The 15,507-nt window shown below is 44.6% G+C and overlaps 1 protein-coding gene across 1 annotated transcript in view; it reads right to left on the bottom strand.

The window, feature by feature from the left end:
• Positions 1 to 3,393: 3,393 nt before the first annotated feature.
• Positions 3,394 to 15,507, bottom strand: part of TBX19 (T-box transcription factor 19) — a 44,154-nt gene continuing 32,040 nt past the window's right edge. The window contains exon 10 of the mRNA XM_030583408.1: positions 3,394 to 3,460. Coding sequence (XP_030439268.1) covers positions 3,408 to 3,460 — 53 coding nt within the window. The 3' untranslated portion in view covers positions 3,394 to 3,407. The remainder of the gene's footprint in view (positions 3,461 to 15,507) is intronic.

Raw genomic sequence — 15,507 nt, 5'->3', positions numbered from 1 at the left:
GGGGGGCAAGTGGGGCAATTTGCCCCAGGCCTCAGGCCCCACAGGGGCCCCGCAAGCCCTGGTCCAGCAGCAGTCTGGGTCTTCAGCGGCATTTCGGCGGCGGGGGCCCTTCAGTGTTACTGAAGACGTGAAGCGACTGAAGGGCCCTCGCTGCCGAAATGCCACCAAAGACCCGTACCGCTGCTGGATGAGTACAAGCGCCGCAGCTCCCTCGCTCTGCCCCAGGCCCCCTGAACCATCTGGGTGGCCCTGGGACTGAATGGGAGGTACTGGATCTGATCGCTGTATGGGGAGAGGAATCCGTGCTATCCGAACCCCATTCCAAAAGACAAAATGCCAAGACATTTGAAAAAATCTCCAAGAGCATGAAGGGTGGAGGCTATAACAGAGACTCACAGCAGTGCCACGTGAAACTTAAGGAGCTCAGGCAAGCCTACCAAAGAGCCAGAGACGCAAACGGCCGCTCCAAGTCAGAGCCCCAGACATGCCGCCTCTATGATGAGTTGCATGCCATTCTAGGGGGTGCCCCTACAACTAGCCCAGCCCTGTGCATGGACTCCATCAATGGATTCTCACACAACAGGGATGTGGATTTTGGGGGTGAGGAAGATGAGGAGGAGGAGGAGGAGGTTGAAGATAGTGCACAGCAAGCAAGCGGAGAAACCGTTTTCCCCAATATCCAGGAACCTTTTTTCACCCTGAATCTAGTATCCTCCCAACCCACTGAAGGCGGGCTCCCAAACCTAGAAGACGGAGAAGGGACTCTGATGAGTATACCTTTGTAAATATAATACATGGTTTAAAAGCAAGGGTGTTTAATGATTAATTTGCCCTGAAGACTTGGCATGCATTCGCGGTCAGTGCAGCTACTGGAAAAGTCTGTTAACGTGTATGGGGATGGAGCGGAAATCCTCCAGGGACATCTCAATGAAGCTCTCCTGAATGTACTCTCAAAGCCTGTTAGCCACATGGTGGGGGGAGGGGTGAAACGATCATCCCAGATAATTGTGGGGGGAGGGGTAGTTGGGTTTGTGCTGCATGTTAACCTGAAAACCACAGTCCCCGCTTTTAAATGGCCAACTCGTTTTAAATGGCCAACCCAATGGGTGCTTGGTATGTGAAATGAGGGTGCTGCTGTTTGAAACCATTCCCACATATTATGAATGTTAAAGAAGCCAAAAGACTGTGGCTTACCATGGCTGCCTGCAAGTCAAATTCTGTTGCCTGCCAGCCCTGCATGTGTGATCTCTCACACCAAACTGGAAGGCCCTCAATATAAGAGGCAAAATGCGACCTTGTAAAGAAAGCACACGTGCTATGTAATGTTAACAGCTTGGTTCACTGTGAAAGAGTCTACCCATTGTTCTCTAAAATGTGTCTCTTTAAAGACTACTCTCCCATTTTTTTCCTCCTGCAGCTGCAAATGTTTCAACGCTCCCCGTATCATCTCCATCCCAGAGGCTAGCAAAGATTAGAAGGCAAAAAAATGCACTCACGATGAAATGTTCTCTGAGCTCATGCAGTCCTCCCACACTGAAAGAGCCCAGCAGAATGCATGGAAGCAGACAATGTCAGAGTGCAGGAAAGCACAAAATGAATGTGAGGACAGGAGGGACGTGCAAGAGGACAGATGGCAGGAGCAAGAGGAGAGGTGGTGGGATCAAGATGATAGATGACATCAGTGTGGTGAGAAGAGGCAGGAAGCAATGCTTAGACTACTAGAAGATCAAACTGATATGCTCCGGTGTATGGTTGAGGTGCAGGAAAGGCAGCATGAACACAGACCGCAGCTGCAGCCCCTGTGTAACCAATCGCCTTTCTCCCCAAGTACCATAGCCTTCTCACCCAGACATCCAAGAAGGCGGTGGGGGGGCCTCCGGGCACCCAACCACTCCACCCTAGAGGATTGCCCAAGCAACAGAAAGCTGGCATTCAATAAATAAGTTTTGAAGTGCAGTGTGGCCTTGTCCTTCCCTCCTCCCCTCCTCTACCACCCCATTTGTGTGACGAATTAATAACGAATGCATGAACTTGAAACAACAATGACTTTATTGCCACTGCAAGCAGTGATCAAAGGGGAGGAGGGGAGGGCCGTTGGCTTACAGGGAAGTAGAGTGAACCAAGGGGGCGGGTTTTCATCAAAGAGAAACAAACAGAACTTTCACACCATAGCCTGGCCAGTCGTTAAACTGGTTTTCAAACTTCTCTGATGCACAGTGCACCCTGCTGTGCTCTTCTAACTGCCCTGGTATCTGGCTGCGCATAATCAGCGGCCAGGAAATTTGCCTCAACCTCCCACCCCACCATAAACTTTTCCCCCTTACTCTCACAGATATTGTGGAGCACACAGCAAGCAGTAATAATGATGGGAATGTTGGTTTCGTTGAGGTCTAACTGAGTCAGTAAACTGCGCCAGTGCGCTTTTAAATGTCCAAATGCACATTCTACCACCATTCTGTACTTGCCCAGCCTATAGTTGAACAGCTCCTGACTACTGTCCAGGTTGCCTGTGTATGGCTTCATAAGCCCTGGCATTGAGGGGTAGGCTGGGTCTCCAACGATAACTATAGGCATTTCAACAACCCCAATGGTTATTTTCTGGTCTGGAAAGTAAGTCCCTTTCTCCAGCTGTTCAAACAGACCAGAGTTCCTGAAGATGCAAGAGTCATGTACCTTTCCCGGCCATCCCATGTTGATGTTGGTGAAATGTCCCTTGTCATCCACCAGTGCTTGCAGCACCATTGAAAAGTATCCCTTTCAGTTTATGTACTGGCTGCCTTGGTGGTCCGGTGCCAAGATAGGGGTATGCGTTCCGTCTATCACCCCATCAGAATTAGGGAATCCCATTGCAGCAAAGCCATCCACTATGACCTGCACATTTCCCAGAGTCACTACCCTTGATAGCAGCAGCTCAGTGATCACATTGGCTACTTGGATCACAGCAGCCCCCACAGATTTTCCCACTCAAAATTGATTGCTGACTGACCGGTAGCTGTCTGGCATTGCAAGCTTCCAGAGGGCTATTGCCACTTGTTTGTGAACTGTGAGGGCTGCTCTCATCTTAGTATTCTTGCGATTCAGGGCATGGGAAAGCGAGTCACAAAGTTCCATGAAAGTGCCCTTATGCATGCGAAAGTTTTGCAGCCACTGGAAATCATCCCAGACCTGCAACACTATGCAGTCCCACCAGTCTGCACTTGTTTCCTGGGCCCAGAATCGGCGTTCCATGGCATGAACCTGCGCCATTACTACCATGATATCCAGATTGCCAGGGCCCGGGCTTTGAGATAAGTCTGTGTCCATGTCCTCATCGCTCTCATCACTGCGCTGTTGTCGCCTCCTCGCCTGCTTTTGAAGTTTCTGGTGCTACATACACTGCAGGATAATGCACGTGGTGTTTACAGTGCTCATAACTGCCAAGGTGATCTGAGCTGGCTCCATGCCTGCTGTGGTATGACGTCTGCGTGGAAGAAAGGTGCGAAACAATTGTCTGCCATGGCTTTCACAGAGGGAGGGGCAACTGACAACATGGCTTACAGGGTTGACTTACAAGGAATTAAAATCAACAAAGGGGGCAGATTTGCATCAAAGAGAAACACACACAAATGTCACACCGAAGCCTGGCTCTTCTAATCGCAAACCGCCTAGTCAGCAAACAGCACCAGCAAGATTTTAAATGTCCAAAGGCACATTCTACCACCATTCTGCACTTGCTCAGCCTATAATTGAACTGCTCCTTACTACTGTCCAAGCTTTGTGAGCCATGGGAGCAAGGGGTAGGCTGGGACAGGTGCGCAGTGCTGCCGGCTGGGAGAGCAGCCTGAGACAAAAGCCTCCAGCTGGCATGATATTCTAGGCAGGACTGACAGGGGTGACTCTATGTTTTTGCTGCCCAAAGCACAGCAGTCAGGCAGCCTTTGGCAGCGTTTCTGCGGGAGGTCCATCCCGGTCACATGGATTCGGCGGCTTTCCTGCGGGAGGTCCGCTGGTCTCGCGCTTTCAACGTACCCGCCACCAAATTACTACCGAAACAGCGGGACCGGCAGACCTCCTGCTGAAACGCCACCAAAGGCTGACTGACTGCTGCCTTTGAAGATAATGCTTCAAAATATGGGAAATAGCAGCATTTAGGTTACGGTCAAGACATGCATACTATTGAATAATATAGGAAATGGCTGCATACCTGGAGCAACCAGAAAACATCTTGATTCCTTCAAGACAAAAGTTGCTGATGCTGAAAGTACAATGAAGATCAACAATCCTGTCTAAAAATAAAGCAGGGTCTGATTTCATGTAATGCCTGCCATACCTGGAGCCTTTCAAAGCCTTTTACTGAGCAAAAACTGGTCATTTGTGGCCCATTATCGGGATGCTTCAGTCACATTGCAAAAGAAGTAAACATTTAAAGAAACAACATCTAGAAGTTTTGGAACATTACTTACATTTTGCAAGAACAGAATTGTTGTAGGAAGGGATAATAAACCAATACTCCCTGAGCCTTAAAAATCCACTTCTAGCACTGGAAGGGAGTTTCTTTCCTACAGGAATCCAATAATATTCTGCTGAATTCACTCTGAAGAAAGGAAATTCCCTTCAATGAGAGCTGGACCTTTAAAGGGCCAGCATTGTTATGCAAATAAAAAAGAAACATTTTCTTAAATCTGAAACAAAACTCCAAGGGAAGCAAGTTTTGTCAGTTCAAACCTGATCTTATGTTCTTGAGAACCCAGCACAAGAGCATAGGGCTAGTGCATGGGAATCAGAAAGTGAAAGTCACTATAAACAGAGAGTAAAACTAACCAGACTAGATTCACTGGCCACATTGAGTGAAGAGCAAAAAAATAAAATAAACAGCATGAATGGTGAAAACATATCTGAATAATAGAAATTGTTATTAAAGTGACTGTGGAAGAATTTTTAATTTTTTTAAGAATATTGGCTTTTATCTTGAAAGAGTCTCTCTAACGTATAGACAGGAAGAATTACAAATATCATTCGGATGCCTGAGCAATATCTACATTTGATAGTATTTTTAAAGGGAGTTTAGTGCTGGTGAACGATGGCCTGGAGACTGAAGCAATCCACCAACCGAGTAGATGTGGCCTAGGCAGCAGCAATACAAGCTTCCTGCATTGCCCTGTCAAGATCCATCAGCAATTAAAGGAGGCCATTTTAAGGCGGGGTCTACACTAGAAACTTAGGTCGGTTTAACTGCGTCGGTCAGGGGTGTGCGAAAAATGTCCTAAGTCCCAACACTAGGTTGACAGAAGAATTCTTCTATTGACCGAGCTACCACTTCCCGGGGAGGTGAATTACCTTCGCTGACAGGAGAATCCCTCCCATCTAAACAGGACACGTGATTAGAGACAGGAGCTTTAGACAACAGGAATAAGTGCATTAGCCGCTGATGCACAACACTGAAGCACTACGGTGGCACAGCTGCAGCACTACCATGTAATATTTTAAGAGCAGACATGCCCTTCAGGGTGAAAAGGATGTCCATTCCTTATCAGTCCTTAGCCTCTTTGCTGAGACTGCCAACAAGGAGGCCAAATACTGAGGGTGGTCTTTTGTCCTCGAACATATGGCCTGAGATCAGCACACTTTTCACATAGGCCATGGAACAGTCAGTGTGACCTTGGTATCAGTCAACCCAAGCTAGTGCTGAATTGGTGATGGTACAGTTTTAAGGTCCCTTAAAGGCTTTGTATCCCTTTGCAAGTCCCTAGCGCCATCTAGTCCTTCAGATCCCTGGGACGCAATAAGCAGAAATCCAGCACATCGAAAGGGACACACTAGGCGGCTGGCCTGACACAGCTCAACTGGTTAAACCCATCTCTACTATCTTGTAACATTCTGTCATGAAGGCAGCTCCCTCTGAAATTGATAATCTGGGAGATTAGCACCTATTGTTGAAAATCTAAACCACAGCCTGGGTTGCTTTGTTACCATGACAACAGTTAAAGGGTCATCATAACTTTTTTTGCTGTCGAGGCTTAGGAACCATTTCAGAAGGCTCCAGTCGCCCTCAGCCCATATAGTGAACTACAGGATACTCAACCTAGCTACCTTGGAAGGGTGAAGAGCTAAATTGCCATGAACAGCATTTGAACCAGTAGCTCAAGGGAACGAAGGTACTACAAAGCTGCTGCTCAGGTGACTAACCCATCTCCTGTAACTAAGTGCTTGACTGTAGGTGTGCAGAATGGGGGAGAGGGTAGAAGCAATCTTTCCTTCTATGTTCTCCCTCTCCCCCCCACGCACACTCAATCAAGGACAAGGCAAAAATCACAGTCACTCTGTTGGGGAGAGCATGGAGACAGCCCCTTCCTAGCATGGCAGAGATGCAAACCATCCCAAGGACCCAGGGATCAGCAAGGAGGAGCGTGGTCATAGCCCTGCCCCCTCTCCATTCCAGACAGGCAAATTGGCCAGCCAAGGAAAGGAGGGCACTGTACACCAACAGAGGGGATAGCACAGCTTTCCCTGTATGGTGCTCCAGGATAAATTGTGCCTCCTGAGGCACAATCCTGGCATGAGTTGACCCTGGAGCAGCACAGAACCACACTGCCCCTAGAGGGGCCAGAATGGAACCTGCACAACCTAACAGTTTGTAGGGAGCTTTGGGTCCCTCGGGGGTGAAAGGTGCTATCTAAACATCAGTCATTCTCACTCCTGGGTGTGGATTTTATGTAATATCCTTCATAGCGTACAGGAGAATTAAAATCTCTTGTCCAGTCAAAGGACCATGATAGCAAGGCAAAGCAGCAGTACTTCAGTCACTAAGGAGAACTGTTCTGCAGTTCCCTCCTTTTCTGTGCCTCAGGCCAGGACATTTATATACCCCTTGTGCTATTCTTAGGGACTGCTCAAGAATAAATATATCAAAGGGAATACATTATGCCATCATGAAAAGCTGTCACTTTATAAAACAAATTTCTTGGTGTTGCAAAAATTATGCCTTTGACTATCATATCAGGGCGGCTCAGCTAATGTTTTCCATTTTATTAACCATTTAGCACAGAGATGAATTTGGACAATCCCTGCCTGCATCTAACCCCACCCTAAGTGAATGTGGGGCATTCAAAATCCATACATCAACACCTAGACCCTAGTTTTACAAAGGACCCCATTTGGACAATGGGCTGGGAAACAGGTGGGCTGCACCTGACCCATTAACTACAACTGAAAATCCTGTCATAGCATATCATGAAAGGAGTCCCATTATAGGCTTGTAGCTAGAGCTGGGCAAAAAAAAAATTCAGCTAGTAGTAAATTAACCAAAAAAATTTATAATTCCAAAATTATTTCCAAATTTGGGTCAAATTCGGTGAATACTTTCAACCTCCCAAAAACTGAACGTCAAAATGTTTCATTTCAAAAATATTGATCCAAATAATATTTTGTTTTGAAATGTTGATTCAAATCAATACTTGGTTTCAAAATGTCATTTTGAGTTGGCATTTGCAACATTGCCTTTGACTTGAATGAAATTTTTGCTGTATTTCATTTCAGCAAGAAAACAAAAATTCAGTTTAGGTTCAAAATTAAACACATTTTTTTTGCGGATTTTTTGGTTCAGCCACTGAAAACAAAACTCAGTTATTTGCTCTGCTCTACTTGTCATCCCATATCTAAAGACCCTAATACCCCTTGAAGAAAATGTTGGCGATGGTGATGCTGGCGGGGGCGAAGGTTGAAATCTGCACTCAAATATTGCAGCTTGTCTCTCTCTCTGCTTTTTAGATCAATCCATCACATGACCTACCACGCTGCGGTCATTCCTATTCAACCCTTTGAAACCAATGACACATAACAGGGGTAGTCAATTATTTTTTTCAAATTTCTTGGTCAAGGTCCAGACTCCAGAGAAAATATTTTTTAAAATAATAACAATAATGATAATAATCATAAGTAAATAAAAAGATTTCGGGGTCCGCTCAAAAGTGTCTGACAATCTGGATTTGGCCCGTGGTCCACCTATTAACTACCCCAGCACATAAGGGTGGGCGTAGCACAGTCATCCAGGGGCAATCTACCTGGAACTTCCAGTGGCAATCAGATTCACTTAATGGGGGCTCTTTGCTACGAAGCATCTGCATCCTGTGATCCAACCCTATTGAAGTTGATGTTGATGGTAGAATGTCCGTGCCTAACAGGGTACAGGGTACAGAATGTGAGTGAAGCCAAACGGCAAAAATTGAGATGTCTCTACACTAATGCAAGGAGCCTAGGGAACAAAATGGAGGAACTAGAGCTATTGGTGCAGGAAGTGAAACCAGATATTATAGGGATAACAGAAACGTGGTGGAATAGTAGTCATGACTGGAGTACAGGTATTGAAGGCTATGTGCTGTTTAGGAAAGATAGAAATAAAGGCAAAGGTGGTGGAGTAGCATTGTACATCAATGAGGAGGTTAACTGTAAAGAAATAAGTTATGGAATGGACAAGACAGAGTCTGTCTGGGCAAAAATCTCACTGGGAAAGAAAGCTACTAGAACCTCCCCTGAGACAGTGCTTGGGGTGTGCTACAGACCACCGGGATCTGATTTGGATATGGATAGAGACCTTTTTAATGTTTTTAAGGAAGTAAACACTAATGGGAAATGTGTGATCATGGAAGACTTTAACTTCCCAGATATAGACTGGAGTACAAGTGCTAGCAAGAATAGTAGGGCTCAGATTTTTCTGGATGTGATAGCTGATGGATTCCTTCACCAAGTAGTTGAAGAACCGACAAGAGGGGATGCCATTTTAGAGTTGGTTTTGGTGAGTAGTGAGGACCTCATAGAAGAAATGGTTGTAGGGGACAACCTTGGTTCGAGTGATCATGAGCTAATTCAGTTCAAACTAGATGGAAGGATAAACAAAAATAGATCTGGGACTAGGGTTTTTTATTTCAAAAGGGCTAACTTTAAAGAATTAAGGAAATTAGTTAGGGAAGTGGATTGGACTGAAGAACTTGTGGATCCAAATGCAGAAGAGGCCTGGAATTACTTTAAGTCGCAGCTGCAGAAACTATCGGAAGCCTGCATCCCAAGAAAGGGGAAAAAAACCATAGGCAGGAGTTGTAGACCAAGCTGGATGAGCAAGCATCTCAGAGAGGTGATTAAGAAAAAGCAGGAAGCCTACAAGGAGTGGAAGAAGGGTGGGATAAGCAAGGAAAGCTATCTTAGTGAGGTCAGAACATGTAGGGATAAAGTGAGAAAGGCTAAAAGCCAAGTAGAGTTGAACCTTGCAAAGGGAATTAAAACCAATAGTAAAAGGTTCTATAGCCATATAAATAAGAAGAAAATAAAGAAAGAAGAAGTGAGACTGCTACACACTGAGGATGGAAAGGAGGTTAAGGATAACCTAGGCATGGCCCAATATCTAAATAAGTACTTTGCCTCAGTCTTTAATAAGGCTAATGGGGAGCTTAGGGCTAATGGAAGGATGACAAACAGGAATGAGGATATGGAGGTGGATATTACCACATCTGAGGTAGAAGCCATACTTGAACAGCTTAATGGGACAAAATCGGAGGGCCCGGACAATCTTCATCCAAGAATATTAAAGGAACTGGAGCATGAAATTGCAAGCCCGTTAGCGAGAATTTTTAATGAATCAGTAAACTCAGGGGTTGTACTGTACGACTGGGGAATTGCTAATGTAGTTCCTATCTTTAAGAAAGGGAGAAAGAGTGATCCGAGTAACTATAGGCCTGTTAGTTTGACATCTGTAGTATGTAAGGTCTTGGAAAAAATTTTGAAGGAGAAAGTAGTTAAGGACATTGAGGTCAATGGTAATTGGGACAAAGTACAACATGGTTTTACTAAAGGTAGATCGTGCCAAACCAACCTGATCTCCTTCTTTGAGAAGGTGACAGACTATTTAGACAAAGGAAATGTGGTAGACCTAATTTACCTAGATTTCAATAAGGCTTTTGACACGGTTCCACATGCGGAATTATTAGTCAAACTGGAAAAGATGGGGATCAAAATGAGAATTGAATGGTGGATAAGGAACTGGTTAAAGGAGATACTACAATAGGTCATACTGAAGGGTGAACTGTCAGGCTGGAAGGAGGTTACTAGTGGAGTTCCTCAAGGATCTGTTCTGGGACCAATCTTATTTAACCTTTTTATTACCGACCTTGGCACAAAAAGCGGGAATGTGCTAATAAAGTTCGCGGATGACACGAAGCTGGGGGGTATTGCTAACACAGAGAAGGACCGGGATATCATACAGGAAGATCTGGACAACCTTGTAAACTGGAGTAATAATAATAGGATGAAATTTAATAGTGAAAAGTGCAAGGTCATGCACTTAGGGATTAATAATAAGAACTTTAGATATAGATTGGGGACTTATCAGTTGGAAGCAACAGAGAAGGAGAAGGACCTTGGGGTATTGGTAGATCACAGGATGACTATGAGCCGCCAATGTGATATGGCTGTGAAAAAAGCTAATGCAGTTTTAGGATGCATTAGGCGAGGTATTTCCAGCAAAGATAAGGAGATGTTAGTACCGTTATATAAGGCGCTGGTGAGACCCCACCTGGAATACTGTGTGCAGTTCTGGTCTCCCATGTTTAAGAAGGATGAATTCAAACTGGAACAGGTTCAGAGACGGGCTACTAGGATGATCCAAGGAATGGAAAACCTGTCATATGAAAGGAGACTCAAAGAGCTTGGCTTGTTTAGTCTAGCCAAAAGAAGGCTGAGGGGGGATATGCTTGCTCTTTATAAATATATCAGAGGGATTAATATTAGGGAGGGAGAGGAATTATTTAAGCTTAGTACCAATGTAGACACAAGACGAATGGGTATAAACTGGACATTAGGAAGTTTAGACTTGAAATTAGACGAAGGTTTCTAACCATTAGAGGAGTGAAGTTCTGGAACAGCCTTCCAAGGGGAGTAGTGGGGGCAAAAGACATATCTGGCTTTAAGATTAAGCTTGATAAGTTTATGGAAGGGATGGTATGATGGGAGAGCCTAATTTTGGCAACTGATCTTTGATTATCGCCAGATAAGTATACCCAGTGTTTGGTGATGGGATGTTGGATGGGATGGGATCTGAGTTACTGCAGAGAATTCTTTCCTGAGTGCTGGCTGGTGAGTCTTGCCCACATGCTCAGGGTTTAGCTGATCACCATATTTGGGATCGGGAAGGAATTTTCCTCCAGGGCACATTGGCAGAGGCCCTGGAGGTTTTTCACCTTCCCCTGCAGCGTGGGGCATGGGTCACTTGCTGGTGGATTCTCTGCAGCTTGAGGTCTTCAGACCACAATTTGAAGACTTCAATAACTCAGGCATAGGTTAGGGTTTGTTATAGAAGTGGATGGGTAGGGTTCTGTGACCTGCTTTGTGCACGGGGTGGGACTAGATGATCACATTGGTCTCTTCTGACCCTAGAATCTATGAATTTATGAATCTATAAGGCCTGTATGAGAAGCATCCTGAGGCTGACAGTACTGAGTTACATTTTAGCCAAGCCCACATCTGAACTGTTGACCTCAGGGTGAGAGGTTCATAGTCTATCACTCAGCCCTGTCCCACCTCTTTTCTTTGGGAGCGTGAAATGTGCATTTCTCACTCACAGCAGCACGCTGCGGAGGCTGTCTTGCTGTGTCACTCTCCTTGCTGCAGGGTCGGACAACTAGAAAAGCAAACAGGGATTTTTTATTTCTTGCTCCTATTTTATTAGTTACTGTTAGGAATCAGAACAAGGACTATGGCAATGAGAAATGGTAGTGGACAAATAAAAAAATCACAGTCCAAATTAAGGTTACATGAATTCAGTGGCTCAAGAGTAACATAATCAAGCTGAAAGAGTGTTCTGTTAACCTCTTGGGAAAGAGACATAAAATACACAGAGCCAGGCTCTGGGTGTGATGAATAGCAAAACTAAGAAGCAACCACCCAAAATAGCTAGGCTAGTAGGATGCACATACACAACACAATTGAAGCAACAGCATGTCTGGGCTTTCAAATTCCACGCACATCCTTGAAAACTGGCAGCTTTCCTCTAACATCTTTCAGCTCTATCAGCAGAATGATCCCTTTTCCTTTTTGAGCTCTGTGTGAGTCATTAAACAGCCGTCTGACACCATCTGCTGGACCGAGAGGAAAGAAGTGCCCGCAACTGGCTGCCAAGGAGAAAAGAAATAAAATGGGAGGGGTTCCCCCCCACCCGCAATTGAACAATGATTTAGGCTGTGGGATTTGGCATACATTCGCTGTCGACGGCAATCATTCCTTTGCATTGGATAGTGCAAATTGAGGAGGGGGAGGATACAGTCAATGTAATTATGCTTCAAAGCAAGAGTTTAAGTGGTGAGCCAAACATATGCTGTTTTTCCCTTTCCAGGGCGACAAAGGGAGAAGAAAACAGTTAAAACCAGCCTCCTGCAATGTCAGGTTCGAATTCCAGTAGCAATGGCAGAGAAGGGAGCTGGGTTTTAAAATACAGGACCTCAGAGCAGTGATGAGTCAGCCACTGCGTAGGCAAAGGAAGCGGCCATTATATGTTCAGCAATAGCTTACACATTAGGCCCAATCTGCATTGTGTATTTTGTGGAGGATGTGGGTCAAAACATGCAGGTTCTTTTCCCCAAAACACTCTCTCTCTCTGCATTGTGTTTTGTGGAGGATGTGGGTATTCACACACACACACACACTCTCTCTCTCTCTCTCTGCATTGTGTATTTTGTGGAGGATGTGGGTCAAAATACCTAGGTTCTTTTTCCCAACACTCTCTCTCTCTCTTGCCAAAGAGTACCAGAGGATCTTTAACATCCACTTGGATACCTGCCACCAGGCAGCAGGTTTATTATGTTATTTAAATTAGAGGGGCTCACCCTTCATAGATTCTAGAGGTCGAGTTCATTGCACATGCCAGGGGCTCCTTCCATCCCTCCATTCCACCCCACAAGCTCCCTGTGTCCCACACTCCCATCCCCTTCTGTTTCAGGGACTGCCTGAAACCCCCAAATCCTGTATGCCAGGAGCTTAGTGTATACTCTTTCCTCCCATGCCAGGGGCTCTGTGTCCACCATTCCCCCTTCTTTCCCAGGCCAATGGCTCAGTGTGTCCCACATTCTCTGCTCCTCTCCCATGCCAGGGTGTCTGTGTGGGCTGATCTCCCCTTCTCTCACATATCCATCTCCCCCCTCCCCCTTATTATTTCTTTTCTTTCTGTCTGGGAAATAAGCCATTCAGGGTATCACCATTTGAAACTCCATTAGGACAATGGGCAGAGCTGAGCAGTGGGGGATTGTTATGCTGGAAGGTGTTAATGACTGCCATCAAGCAATTATTTGATCAGTAGAGAACTATAGCTCTGGTTGCATCTGCTGGGTCTGTTAACCCGATGCCAGGGGCTCTGTATGTCCTCTGTCTCCCCATTTTAACACCTTGATCGTCCAGTGTACCCACTGATGGTTTGACAGGCTGCCTGCTGCTGATGCACAAAAAAAACTTTTGCTGTTAATTTTTGTCTCTTTTTCTAGTTGCTCTTTAAATTCTTTTTTGACCTGCGTTATTATACTTTTACACTTGACTTGCCAGCGTGTATGTGCCTTTCTACTTTTCTTGGTAGGATTTGACTTCCAAGTTTTAAAGGATGCCTTTTTGCCTCTAACTGCCTCTTTTACTCTGCTGTTTAGCCATAGTGGCATTTTTTGGCCCTTTTACTATTTTTTTTTAATTTGGGATTTATTTTTAGTTTGACATTTCTATTGGGGTGTTTTTAAATAGTCTCCATGCAGCCTGAAGGCATTTCACTCTTATAACTGTTCCCTTTAATTTCTCTTTAACTCACTTCCTCTTTTTTGTGTAGTTCCTCTTTTTGAAGTTAAATGCTGCAGTGGTGGGTTTCTTTGGTATTTTACCCCCTACCAGGATGTTAAATTTAATTGTATTGTAGTTGCTATTACCAAGCAGGTCAGCTATAATTACCCCTTGGACCAGATCCTGTGCTTCACTTAGGACTAAATCAAGAATTGCCTCTCCCCTGCAGTTCCAGAACTAACTGCTCCAAGAAGCAGCCATTAACGGTGTCTACAAATTTTATCTCTGTACCCTGTCCTGAGGTGACATGTACCCAGTGAATATGGCTATCTGTGAAATCCCCAATTATTACTGCATTTTTTGTTTCTGTTTTGAGCAGGCCAGATGGTTGGTCATATATTCCTACTGCTACACTCATATTATTCCAGCATGGAATTTTTATCCATAGAGATTCTCTGGTACTGCTTGATTCATTTAAGATTTTTACTACATTTATTTTATTATGCTTTCTTTCATATATAGTGCCACTCCACACCAGTACGACCTACTCTGTCATTCCTACATATTTTGTACCCTGGTATTACTGTCCCCGATTGATTATCATCATTCAGTCATGTTTCTGTGATGCCTACTGTGACCATGGAGGCTTAAGCCAACTTCAGGCATATGTATCAGCTGAGAGTCTGTATGCAGGTGGAATGCTATTAAAATTAACTTGTTAAAATTACAGTTAAATATGTAGTGTTTGGACTTTCCTAAATGCTAGTGAATGGGTGACAGTAACACTCAGATGCTAATCTCTGTATTTCTCATGTTCAGAAGAATATCTGTACACGTGTGTTACATAACCCTCACATGGTTGGGACAGACTCCATAACGACTAGGCTCATTAATCATTGCTGAGTTTCACCCATAAAAGCAGCTACAACCCTTGGGGAGAAAGTGGTCAGCTGATACTCATTAAAAAGCAACATGTCCAGAGGAAACTCTCCTCGATTCTCAATATAGTAGATAGAAACCAGTACAGGGGACAATTCAGAAGGGGGAACTCCCACCCAGAGATGAGTCACACAGGATGACTTCACTGAATAAATACTTCCTGGACTTCCCCACTCCCCAGCCATCTCTATCACCTTTTGCACCTGTGAGTCATAGGGTCAAAACAGTCACATGGCAGGGTTTTCAGATAAAAGCTCCCTAGAAAGAAACAGGGTTCTTTTTTTTACCAGATTGGATCCAAAGAGGCAAGGACTTTTTCTGCCAGGTAAAGGACCCCTAGCTGCTACAGCTAGGATAAGTCTCCAAAGTCAACTGTATAAGAACTTTGTTACTTTGAACAGAAGTTTGATAAGATAGTAACCTAAGTTTGTCTTTTTCTGTCTGTGCCTTTAGTACGCTTAGAATTGTGCAAATATTTCTCGCTTCATTTTCATTTAAGTAATAATGCTTAACAAAGATGATTACAGGATCAGACTGAGCATTGAATAATCATATAAAGGCGGGAGATCAAAGAAGAAACTGACCTATGGCATGTGTCTGGTCCTTTCAAAACAGAGGAACTTGGAGTTTCCTTGATATTAGGGTGAATAGGGCCTACTATCACAGGCATCCACTTAGTTGGTTTCAAGAGGGACGGGGGCTTTCAAGGGGATTGTTTAAAATCTATATTAAGGCTGGCCAAAGCCTTGGGAGTTAATAAGCAATGCGGATAGCTGGTATCTCTAAGGCATT

The sequence above is a fragment of the Gopherus evgoodei genome, chromosome 1 (assembly GCF_007399415.2).
Source record: "Gopherus evgoodei ecotype Sinaloan lineage chromosome 1, rGopEvg1_v1.p, whole genome shotgun sequence".
NCBI classification, from domain to species: Eukaryota; Metazoa; Chordata; order Testudines; family Testudinidae; genus Gopherus; species Gopherus evgoodei.
This window is presented reverse-complemented; position numbering and strand designations above follow the sequence as displayed.